This window comes from Lissotriton vulgaris, chromosome 3_1 (genome assembly GCF_964263255.1).
Source record: "Lissotriton vulgaris chromosome 3_1, aLisVul1.2, whole genome shotgun sequence".
Lineage (NCBI taxonomy): Eukaryota > Metazoa > Chordata > Amphibia > Caudata > Salamandridae > Lissotriton > Lissotriton vulgaris.
This window is the reverse complement of record NC_141689.1, coordinates 1,933,529,820-1,933,542,484: the sequence shown is the minus strand read 5'-3', so window position 1 is coordinate 1,933,542,484 and position 12,665 is coordinate 1,933,529,820. Positions and strand designations below refer to the sequence as shown.

Here is a 12,665-nt window from a genome sequence, read left to right as displayed (position 1 = left end):
CCGCTTCCTTTGGGAAATGGGCATAACCCTGTTCCAGAATTCCTAAGTATACCATCACAAAGATGGCTACTTCTGAAACATTGTGTCCACCTCACAGTAGTCCACCTTAGGGGTGGTACTCGCTCTGAGGTGGCACATCTTCCTGAGTAGCTAATTTTCCTGCCTATGCAGGTGTCAAGGGGGCTCTGGATGAAGGGGAGAGCTTCCTCTCGATGGGGAGCTAGATTCACATTTTAAAGGCAGCAGACCTTTGAGGCTTGGCGCCCAAGGAAGGATAATCATTAGGTCATCCTCTGGGAGGGGGTGTTACACCCAGTTCCCAGATAAGCTTTTCTTCTGGGTCTCCTCAGAGCAGAGGTTCTCATCCTAGGATGTCAGAACAGTGTTGTGGGTGGGAGGTGGGCCGAAACCAGTTATCAAGTACACCAGAGGCTGGCAGGTTTTCAGGGGCACCTCTAAGGTGCCCTTTGGGTGCATGTATGGGTAAATCCAGCACTGGAATCAGTGTGGGTTTATCATTATGAGATGTTTGTTACCAAACATCCCTATTTTAAGTGAAACCATCACGTAACTGGGTAACTAATTCTCACCAGTGTCCAGCACGTGTTTTAAAATGGCTTCCCTAGTCAGTTGTACTGGCAGTAAGAGGACTCACCAGCACAGGGGCATATCTGCTTATGCAGGTATGCCTTCACATATAATATTTAGTACCCTGCCTTAGGGCTGTCAAGTCTCCTGTAAAGGTGACTTACAAATATTCCATGCAGTAATAATGCCATGGCACCCAGGGGTGTGTGTGTGTGACATGTTGTGTTTTCCCTTTTGTTTGCACCAAGGCAAGTTGCCTGTAATGGCAGTCGTGCATGTGCTTGGTGAGGAGTCCCTTAGGATGCCACAATTTGTGCTGCAGCCTTTAGGGACCCTCTTTAGTACCTCAGGCTCTAGGTACCAGGGTACCTTTTACTAGGGACTTAAAGATGGTGCAAAATGTTTTACCAATTGGGGAGGGTGCTAAAGGTTTTGCCAAATGGGTGAACAATTGTACAGTTTTGGGAAAGAGCTCCGGCACCGGGGACCTGGTAGCAGGAACCCAGTGCACCTTCAGTCAAAAATCACATAATTTACTAAGCAAAAAGTGGGGGTCACCACACAAAATCAAATATATATATATATATATATTTTCTCTTCCTCCATGCAGACCGGGACACTTTGCCGGGGGCATGGAGAGGGCACAATCAGTAGGATTTCAACAATTGGGGTTCCTGCCCTGGAAACTATCAATGAGGTAGAAACTCTGATAGCCCTTGAGGAATTGGAACGTGATAATCCTGATCTACCACCTATTGATGCTCATTCGTTGGGGTATGAGACTAATTTGAGCAGTTGCAATAACTTTAAACCAAAGTCTACCTTCAATCCAGTGGTATTATCAAGTGGAATAGACACTTTTGAGGATCTTGTTGTGAAGGATCTCAAAATTATAGCTAAAAGTAAAATCTGGTCCAAAGACAATCTGACTAAAGCCCAAAGATTAGCCATCAAATCACTCAAACAGGATAACAACATAGTAATCCGCCAGAGTGATAAGGGTGGAAATGTTGTTGTCCTGAACTTATCTGACTATATTCTAGAGGGCACCAAACAACTGAGCAACCATGAATGTTATGAATCAGTACCCAAAACTCGTATTGAGGAATCTAATACCATCTACTATGGTATGCTGAAAGATTGGCACAAAAATGGACTACTGGAATACGATGTGTATGCATTCCTCCTAAATAGAAATCCCAAAATCGCCATACTGTACTTGTTGCCCAAGCTGCATAAAAATCCAACTAGACCACCAGGGAGACCCATAGTCTCCTCCATGAACTCACTATTAGAAAACAGCTCCAAGTATATTGACTTTTTTCTGCGCCAATATGTTGAAACACTGCCATCTTACCTGAAGGACAGTCGTGACTTTTTGAAAAAAATAGAAAATGTCACCTGGAAGGAGAATTTTCTCCTCATAACTCTAGATGTGTGTAGCTTGTACACTTCAATCAAACATGATGATGGTGTTAAAGTGTGTGAACACTACCTGAAATCCAGATCCATCTCATTTCAACAACATACTGTGAAGATTGTCCAAATGATTTATTTCTGTCTGGAAAATAATTTTTTCATTTTTGATGGGAATTTTTATAGACAGAAACAGGGCACTGCCATGGGCACTTGCTTTGCTCCAAGTTTTGCAAATCTATTTATGGGCAGATGGGAGCAGGCGGTGCCCATGAAACATCATCTATATCGCAGCCACGTGATACTGTGGCTGCGATATATTGATGATTTATTCTTAATTTGGAACGGCAGTGCAGAAAGGCAGAATCTTTTGTGGGGATCTTGAATTACAATGACTGGAACTTAAAGTTTGAAGGCACTATAAGTGATACTAATGCCAAATTCCTAGATCTGGAAGTAACAGTGTCAGGTGATAAATTAGTGACTACCTTGTTCAGAAAGGAAACTGCGGGTAACACACTTCTGCATGCGGAAAGCAGTCATCCACCTATGCTCATCTGCAGTATTTCTTATGGGGAGTTCCTTCGGGCCCGAAGGAACTGTAAAACCCAGGTAGATTTTGAAAAAGAATGCGACCTTATGACCAACAGATTTGTTGAGCGAGGGTATAACAGGGATGTTGTAAGACTCTCTAGACAAAAGGCCAGTCAGTTTTCCCAGAGTGAACTACTAGACCCATCTAGTAACAAACAAGACATCACCAACATCAGATATATTTCTACTTACAACTCAGGGTCTATCAGGGTTAGACAGTGCTTAGCTAAGCACTGGAAAGTATTAAAAACTGAAGTAACCCTTGATGAAGTTGTACAAGATTTCCCTAGTATAACCTTTAGGAAAGGACAATCTCTTAAAGACAAGCTATGCAGCAATGACACTGTGAGAAAGAAGGAATCCCCATTGGACATCAAGGGATTCTATACCTGCATGGCCTGTAAGGCCTGTAAATTTAGCTGCAACATTAAGAAAGTCTTTTACCCGGTTGAAAGTGTGGAAAAATTGATTGATAAACATTTAACCTGTCTGTCAGACCATTGTGTCTATGTACTAACTTGCCCTTGCCCCAAAAAATATGTGGGCAGCACCATGTTTGCTGCAAAGAAACGGGTGCTGGAGCACATGAGAGCGATCCAAAATAAAGACAAGCAGTCACCACTTGCCCGACATTTCGAGGAATTCCATCACAGCAACTGTGACCTAATACGCTTCTTTGTTGTAGACAGAATACCAGCTAGCAACAGAGGAGGCGATAGAATTCCCAAACTAAGACAATTGGAATCTCAGTATATCCTGAATTTAGATTCCAAGATCACCAAAGGGTTGAATTCTGAGGAAGAAATGGCATGGTTTTTGGGAGACTAATTTCCCTATCAGTTAAAATCCATGTCAATTTGGGAAGCTATATTGTACGTTTGTTAGTAACTCCCCTTATGAGCTCCACTTTTCGATCCTTGACTGTTTCCGACTGCTTTGTTCTGTTTTGAGTTAAGTATGAATGATACTGAGCCACTATGTCTTCCACATTGTTTTTAATATTCACTTAACATGCACTTGTTTTTATTGTAACAAAAAATAGAAGTCGCATCTACTTTTAGGGTTGGAGATGTAATCGTTTTCTGATTTATAATGAGCCAGGGGCATTTTCTTCCTTTTAGATTGGGATATCTCTCATCATATGGATTTGGATACTGAATAAGGAGCACATCTTATCAATTATGAAAATGGAAGAATGAATTATATGGACTATGTAATTAATCACCTGGGTTGGAGTATAAGAATTTTGGCAGTTGAGAAAAACCATTATTTAACCCACTTGGGTATTGATGATTTGGCTTTTGTTTATGTTTTGTGATGAGTTTTGTATTAATAATTAAGGACTGTTTACCCCTTCTTGGAGATGCCACTGGGCAATATCATTAGAAATTTGAATTTTGGGGCATATGTTCTCTGGCTAGTATAACTGCCTCATTCTGCCAATCCAGAACATTGTGGATAAGACCATGTCAAACTCCATTTGGACTACTTATACGAATTTATCTTTCTTCTAATCACGATACAATGCCACTTGGCAAAATACTTATCGTTAAGGCTCCATCCTCCCTCCCCCCCTTTTTTGATACGTGCGGGACCCTTATTACTGCCACAAACCAAGCCCTTAACAATAAGGCTCGGCAACATCTGTCAGGAACTGTGGTTCATTGAGCAACAGTATGGCACTCGCAACGCCGTTTGGCTCCTTTAGGTGTACACAAGGGATTCAGTATATCACACACATAATGTGGGTACCTGAACCATTAAGGTTAATTCAATTTCCTTCAGCCCACAGACTGGATGATAAATTTTGGTCAATTTGGTTTAGCGAAAAAATGTATTATGTATTGAGGTTTAATTTAATTTAATCTGATGAATTGTTCCGCTATTATGCTACAGCAAAAGTATTGTAGTGTACACATTTATATTTATATATGCGTGTCAAGAATACTATATCACCCTGTGAACATTGAATCTGTTCTGTGTCCAGACTTACAATTGATAACAGCATTTTGTTGTATTGAAGCATTCGAAGATGGCCGACCCTAACAATTATGTTAGTCCCTTTTCTGTGTTGTTTGTTTAGATGTGTAATCACGTGCACTAAATATAACCAATGGTCACACAACAATGCTTTACTCGTGAGCAAGGCGGTTATCCGCCAAAACGCGTAGAGTTTTTCTATGGCTTATGGTTTTTATGAATAAACCCGGTATATGACCACACAGACGGAGTACTAATCATCATTGCCTGTGCGGAGTGCGTAGTACTTTGTGTACGTGGAACTGGAATATATATATATATATAGAGATATTTTTTCAACTACTTTTTTTCACGAATATCAGCTAATGAGAGATGCAAAACAGCGCCCTGCAGCGAGAACCCACCCCCGAAAAGGAAAACCAGTCGGGACGGAAAAGGAAAGGCTACCTCACCTGTGGGACTGGAGACAAGGAACAAACGAGGGGAAAAGCGGAAATAGAACGGTCACCAGAAAAAAAGACAGTAGTAAATCTGTCGAGCAGACAGATAACACAAGAAGAAATAAAAGTGTTAGAATTGGGCCTCACTTTCGGGCCCACAACACAATTCACTTATAAAAATGTACCTATAGACTTATACAGATACATACGAAAACTTAAACTAATAAAGATACACAAACTACACCCTAAGAAGCAGGGAGGAAGTAGAGGAAGTAGTATGGATCAGGAAAATCCGTTAACAGGGATGGAATTGGATACCCTACGTGCATTGAGGGAACTAGAAACTGAGATAGAAAGTGGCCAGGATGATACAGTTTGCACTGCGGAATACTTAGAGGAAATTGGAATTACACAAATGGGAGCCTAAGTACTCTCAGAAAAAAATAGCGCTTTATTCCACAAACAACACACAATGCAATGGATACTTTCCAAGACTTGGTAATAGAGGACCTAAGAAAAATACAGGCAACAGGTCCCAACCTAAAGAAAGATAACCTAACAGCAGCACTGAGAAAAATAATAACAAATTTGAGTGAAGACAACAATATAATAATGAAATCATCGGACAAAGGAGGAAATGTTGTGATAATGGACAAGATAACTTATCTCAACGAAGCCAGGAGACAACTCTCGGATAAAGATTGTTACAAAGTGACAACACGACTGGAGTATGAGAAAAGTATGCAGGATTTTCATGAACTAACAAATAAATGGAGGGGGAAAGGGATACTGGGAGAAGCAGATTTTAAATTCATATATTGTGAGACACCGGAACTGCCTACATTTTACCATCTTACCAAAGTACATAAGAGCGCAACCAGACCCCCCTCGCCCCCCATGGGTAGACCAATAGTATCCTCCAAAAATAGCCTGTTAGAGAACGCCTCAATCTACATTGACTGTTTTTTTAAACCATTAGTAATGGATCTAAGCTCTTACGTGAAAGATACAAAGGACTTTCTATGCATCATTGCCAACATTGAATGGGAACCAGACATGCTGTTGGTGACTTTGTATATAACCAGCCTCTACACAAGAATCCAACATCAGAAGGGACTGGAAGCAACACATTTCTTTTTAGAAAAGAGAAATTTAAAGTATTGTGAGCATAATGTGATGTTGATGGAACTAATACCACACTGTCTCTAAAATAACATCTTTCTATTTGCAGGGGAATTGTTTCACCAACAGCAGGGTATTGCGATGGGCATGTGCTTCACTCCCAGCTATGCAAACTTTTTCGTAGGCTGGTGGGAGAAGCACGTGGCCTGGGCAGGAGACAACGAAGTATGGCTTGAGAAAGTCGTTCTATGGTCTCGGTATATCGACAACCTCCTCATTGTATGGAGAGGGTCAGTAGAAGAGGCAATGGAATATGTGACAGCATTAAACAATAACAACGTACATTTGAAATTCACAGAGTATATGATCAGGACATATGTGCCCGATTTGGATCTAATGGTATAAATAAAGGACAATAAGATTGAAACAACTCTCTATAGAAAACTCAGAGCTGGGAACAGCACATTGCACGCAGACAGTTTTCATCCTAAGAGCGTCATAAATGGTGTTCGCTATGGAGAAGTAGTGAGGTTACAGCAAAACTGTTCACTAGATGAGGATTTTCAAAAAGAAAGCAAAGATACATTACACAGGTTTGGGATTCGAGGATATAGAAAGGAGACTCTGGTAAATGCTAAAAAATGAAAAGGAAGACACAAGGCTCCACTTTAGAATCCAAAGGAATGGTCAGAATGATAACAGAGTACATGACCAGTTCCACTGAGATTCTTCGAATATTTAGAAAAAATTGGAGGGCTTTAAAAGCTGAAAACATTATCGGACCAATAGTTCCACACAGTCCCCTGATCACATATAGAAGAGGCCCGGCGTTAAAAGATCAACTAGTTAGGAGCCATTTCATGACGAGACCCAAAAAGAAGGGCCAGATAACAGGATTATATCCCTGTATGAGCTGCAAAGCATGCAGAAAGTGCCAGAAAGTAAATAGTTTATCGTACCGGGTAGGAGAACAAAGCGGAAAATTGGAAAACTTATGAATTGTAATTCTGATTACAGGGTGTATTGTCTAATATGTCCATGTAATAGAAATTACGTTTGGAGTACTATTCATCCAACATAGAAAAAGATTCTTGAGCACATTAGTGCAATAAAAAATCATGATGCAACGTACCCGGGAGCGCTGCATTTTGAGGATAAACATAACTCTAATGCAAATTTGTTGAAGTTTTTCTGCCTGGATCAGGCCCTAAGAGTGAAAGGGGAGGAAACAGAACTAGAAAACTCAGGAAGTTGGATTCACGATATATTGTTGAGCTGCAGACCAAGGCCCCACTAGGCCTGAACAATGAAGAAGGGCTCTGGGTTCACATTGATTAAAAGTATGTAGGAACACCACAATGAGGTTCATTTGGGAAATGATAAATCCCTGAGAAGATAGAATTCCAGTTTGATTTTGGGTTCCCTTTTTACTGAATTAGTTTGGAAAATACAGACAGACAAAATAGACGTGAGCAAAGGTCAAGCATATAGGAGCACAACCCCTGAAGAGTAAGGGATATACCCCATATTAAACTCAGAGTGATTGTCTATTCAGGGCTTAATAATTGTGGTCATCCGGAGATGTTAATAGGCTAACAGACCAAGACACATCGATCCTGCCAATAGCCCATTCAGGGCACTATAAAAAAAAAAATTGGTATATAATAAATTGTGAATTATTTGTTATGCGCCCTAAGCGCACCCTGCCCAGCACGAGCTGTATGTTAATTGGCTGTCAACACTCCAAACCATGAAGTGTTGGCTGCCATCTGTGCCTTGGTAGAACCGAGGCACAGGAAAACAGAGAAAAAAACACACAGAACGTAAAAAGGGGGAAGGGTAGAAACACCATGCCCCCTAGGCCTGCTCAGGTGGTCCCACAAGGACCCCCAAGACCCCTCAAATTTATTATTTTTTTTAAATCAGCAAAATGCGCGTTAATTAGCCCCCGGGGGCATGGTAAAAAAAAGTGTGGGGCGGCCCAATCCCACCCCACACTGCCCCGGGGAACGCCACTCCGGGGAAAAGCATTTATAGTTGTGGGGGGCACATGGCCCCTCTGCAGGCCCGGGGACCGCCATCCCCAGGGGCTTGTAATTCAAATGTTAGGGGGGCTCTAACACACCCCAAAGCCCAAGGGACCGCCACCCCCAGGGCTCGATTTAATTTTGATTGCGGGAGGGCACACTGCCCCCCTGCAGCCCCGGGGACAGCCACCCCCGGGGCTTTTTTCCTCAAAAAAATACCCTGCGTGGGGGGCTCAAGCCCTCCCGCATGCCAAAGGGGCTGCCACCCCCCCAGCTTTGAAAATGTGAGTAAAGGGGGACACGCAGCCCCCCTCCTGGAGCCATTGATGGACCTGGGGACCGCCACCCCTGGGCCAGCTCCTGCAGTGTCCCGGGGTACCCACTCCCAGGGCACTGCAGTTTGCTATGGCAGGGCGGGAGCCTATCGGCTCCCGCCCTGCCATAGCAAACTTGCAAACTTGGTTTGAATTTTGAAAGAGAGAGCAGGTAAACCTGCTCTCTCTTTCAAAATTCAAACCAAATTGCTTTTCCACACAGGGAGCTGCATCTTAGCAGCTCCCCGTGTGGAAAAGCAATGCCCGCTCCCAAAGGACGCGGGGACCCGGCGGGACCATGCGGGTATTGGGGACCCCTCCAAGGTCCCCAACAGAGAGGGCCAGCCTCGAGGGTTGGATGGGGCTACAAGTGGCCAGGGAGGGGGGCCACGCTGCCCCCCTCCCCAAACGATAAAAAAAATAAAAATTTAATAAAATAGAGAGGCCGATCCCGGGGAATAGGGTTCCCAGGGCCATAAGTGGGCCGGGAGTGGGGCCACGATGCCCCTCTCCAAAAGTTTAAAAAAGAAAAAAGAAAAAGGCCATGCCCGGGGGATGGGGTCCCCGGGGCCAATTAAGGCCTCGGGAGGGGGGCCACGTGGCCCCCTTCCACATTTTTTTCTTTTTTTAAATTAGGGGGCAGGCCCTGGGGGATGGGGTCCCCAGGGCCAAAGCAAAAGAAAAAGAAGGGGGGCTACACAGCCCACCTTCTTAAAAAATAAGAGACCGGCATCGCGCCGAAGGCCATGTCCCCTCCTTTCATCACTCTGCAAATGGGTCCCCTGGCACGTTTGCAGATGGGGAACAAATTCCTCTTGAATACTGGGGGTCCCTGGGGGCCAACTAGCTCACCAGGAACCTCCACTATGCACCAGGGTGCTGCGTTGCAGAGAGGTGTTCTGAGGCCATGCCCCTTTTTACACATCTCTGTGGCGCCTAGTGGAGGTGGCTGGTGGGCTAGTTGCACCCCAGGGACCCTCAGGATTCAAGGGAAGTTAAAACCCCAACTTAAAAAATGTCACGGGCCCATTTGCACAGTGGTGAAGGGAGCGGGCGGGCCTGAGTTCACACGTGTGCAAACACACCCTGCCCTATTATATACTAGGGTCTTACAGAGGAGGCCATTTTAATAACAGGGGTACCCCAAAGCACAATGTTCCCTTGTGTATGTAGGTGTTTTAACTGTATTCTAAGTGTGTTTTAACATAGCACTGGCTCTAGGACTGTTTAGTTAGAGTCAGATACCACCAGTACCCATCTGAAAAAGTTGAGTGATGTAATATGTGACGTCATAAGCAGTGCATTGCGGGGGCGCAAGTTATAGTTAGCTGAACTAACTATAACGGGGGAATTTCAATGGTTTTGTACGAGTGAAATGTCCAGCTAACTATAACGCCCCTGAAACCTATGGTTTTTCTGTGAAAATATATATATATAAATAAATTATCGCACCTGATCCTGTGGTCCGTCTCCTTTCTCGCTGATGTTGCAGAACTGCTTACTGGAGGTGTTGTTGAGTTTTCGTGAATATTGCAGCGAAAGTTGGTTTGCTTCGCTATACGGACACCCTCGCTGAAAAGTCGACAGCCGCCATCAAACCTCCTTCCTGTGTTCCGTGGTGGAAAATTAAAGTGGCTGCCCTCTGACTTGTCAGCATATCGCCGAAGCCGACGAAGGAATCGTGAGACTGGGCGGGTCGGAGGACCTACGGTTGGATGATTCCCGATGTGCGGTGAGTGATTAGGAGACATACGTTCAGGTTGGAGATGTAACGGACAGGAAGTAATTTAGATCCGGTGGCTGTTCTTCTCTGTGCTAAATAAATTATCGCACCTGATCCTGTGGTCCGTCTCCTTTCTCGCTGGTGTTGCAAAACTGCTTACCGGAGGGGTTGTGGAGTTTTCGTGAATATATATATATATATATATATATATATATATATATATATATATATATATATATATATATATATATATATATATATATATATATATATATATATATATATATATATATATATATATATATAAACACCACATCCAACTACTCACAATGAAACCGGACACCAACACGGGGGAAAGCGTTTCGGCAAATCCTGCCTTCATCACACAGTGATATATATATCCCTGCCTTCATTCTGGAATCAAACATTGGACATTGTGTTGCTCAGCACAGGGGAGTCAGGGGTGTCACTTAGAAGTGACACAATAGCTCCTACGTTCAACTTTTATAGTGTTGTAAAGGTCACTTTCTTGTATTACATGTGTGTTAAAGACGCGCATGGTAATGGCATGTGTTGTAATGTCCAATATTCACCCCAGAAAGAGAAGCCTTATAAAAAAGCGTAGAGTAAGTGTATAATTACTGTGTAACCTCAAAGTTCCACCAAGGAACATAAAAGACGCGCAGAAGAGTCTCAAGGATTAATATAGGAGCAACTGGGTCACTCCTAATTGACACCCCTGCCGTCATTTGCTGAGCAATAGAATGTCTAATGCTGGATTTCGAAATGAGGGCAGGGGGAGAATCAAAGGGACCGTATGTTATTCTAGTTGATGCAACAAGAGATGGCTCATTTGAAAGCTGTTGGCAAAGCCACTAGAGTTATGTGACTTTACTGCCACTGCGTTTTCTGCATTTGCCACCTTATCTATGATCTGTTGCAGTGTCTGCAGATGTTAAGCAAAAAATAAATAGTTTCTAGCTCAAACGGATCAAAATGTACACAAAAAATTGCAAAACGTGTTGCCACACATTGAAACGCCGTTCTAAAAGTTGACTGGTCACTTTCCTGATGCTTATTGTTTCATTTGGGTGTTCTAATGGTACTAAAGAGGTGAAACCTATTCCCTGACAGTGATAAGAAGTGTACAACATAGAGAAGTAATACTATCACAAAATGTGGTGCTTTACACCGCACAATTGGGCTTTTTTTTGCTGAATGAAAGTAAATTAAATGAATTTGTACTTATAAAGCACACTTATACCCCAGATGGGGTATCCTGGCGCTGTACGCATACCGCTGAGGAACTCTTCCTGGATTTCCCTGTGAAATGTCCACTCCTGGACACCCCCAAGGTGAAGCCAGGCATCCCAGCGCTGCCGCATACATTTGGTCCTCCCCTGATGTATGATGTCTGTGGTCCTGGCTATAGTTGCGGGAGCAATGTGGCGTTAAGGAACCCCAATTCTGCAAGCAATTGCGATCCCCAAAATTACATTCCTGGTCCTCCCTGATTTAACTTCCTCTGCATTCATTTAAACGCTCTTAATAAATCAGTACTTGTAAAAAGCTTCAATATTTTCTAGATTTACATACAAATTACACACATTACAAATAGAATAGAAGAAAGCAATGGTATAACAATAATTGTGTCCTAAAGCAACTTTAAATGTGTCATAATAGTTTAATACGTACATAAAATATACACACTGATCACAAGTATTCATTTACCTATTGCGACCATGAGCTGTTGAAAGTACCCGTCGTAGCATTCGCTCATGGCGTTCACTAGGTCTTGCCCGGAGATGTTCTGAAATTCCTGAAACACTTCAAAGACGCAGAATGTGTGATTAGTGCACATTAGTACTGCCAGGGATAATGGCTCTCTTTTGGCCGCAATCTCGTGCTTCGTAAGCGTTATATATTCCCCGAGCGAAGCTTTCATCTCCCAACAACTTCAACCGCCATTATAGCTCTGCATTATTTACGTCCTGTTTGAAGATCCTTACATTGCAACATTGATTCTAGAGTCTGGCGGTTGCTAAAACTTTCAAGGAGACAGCACTTCGGTGGAATTAAAATCATGAGTGGTGAAATCCTTGCTTGTTAACACATTTTGGGGCATATTACCAAGCAATAGCGATAATTATCGCTATTGCTTGGTTAGAGACAAAAATTTACAGCAGCGCTGCGGCGAATGTTACCTCAAATAAACCTTGGTATTACCAAGGTTTAACGCAAATGCGGTAAAAATCGCCGCAAAGCATGAATATCGCTGAAAAGTCAGAGATATTCATGCATTAGCGAGCTAATGCTCTTAGCCATGTTATCCACCTCCCATTGGATAACATGGCTAAGAACTGCTCAGGGCAGGTGTTAGCTTTTGGAGATATTCCCGCTTAGCGCGAATATCTCCAAAAGTTGGTAATAGGAGATAGCGATGTTAGCGACTGTTTTCAGT

General features: G+C 42.9%; 1 protein-coding gene across 2 annotated transcripts in view; it reads right to left on the bottom strand.

The window, feature by feature from the left end:
- ANXA10 (annexin A10) overlaps positions 1-12,665 on the bottom strand; it is a 479,763-nt gene that overhangs the window by 137,472 nt on the left and 329,626 nt on the right. For both annotated transcript variants that reach the window (XM_086962400.1, XM_086962401.1), the window contains one exon: positions 11,936-12,031. In XM_086962400.1, coding sequence (XP_086818526.1) covers positions 11,936-12,031 — 96 coding nt within the window. The remainder of the gene's footprint in view (positions 1-11,935; positions 12,032-12,665) is intronic.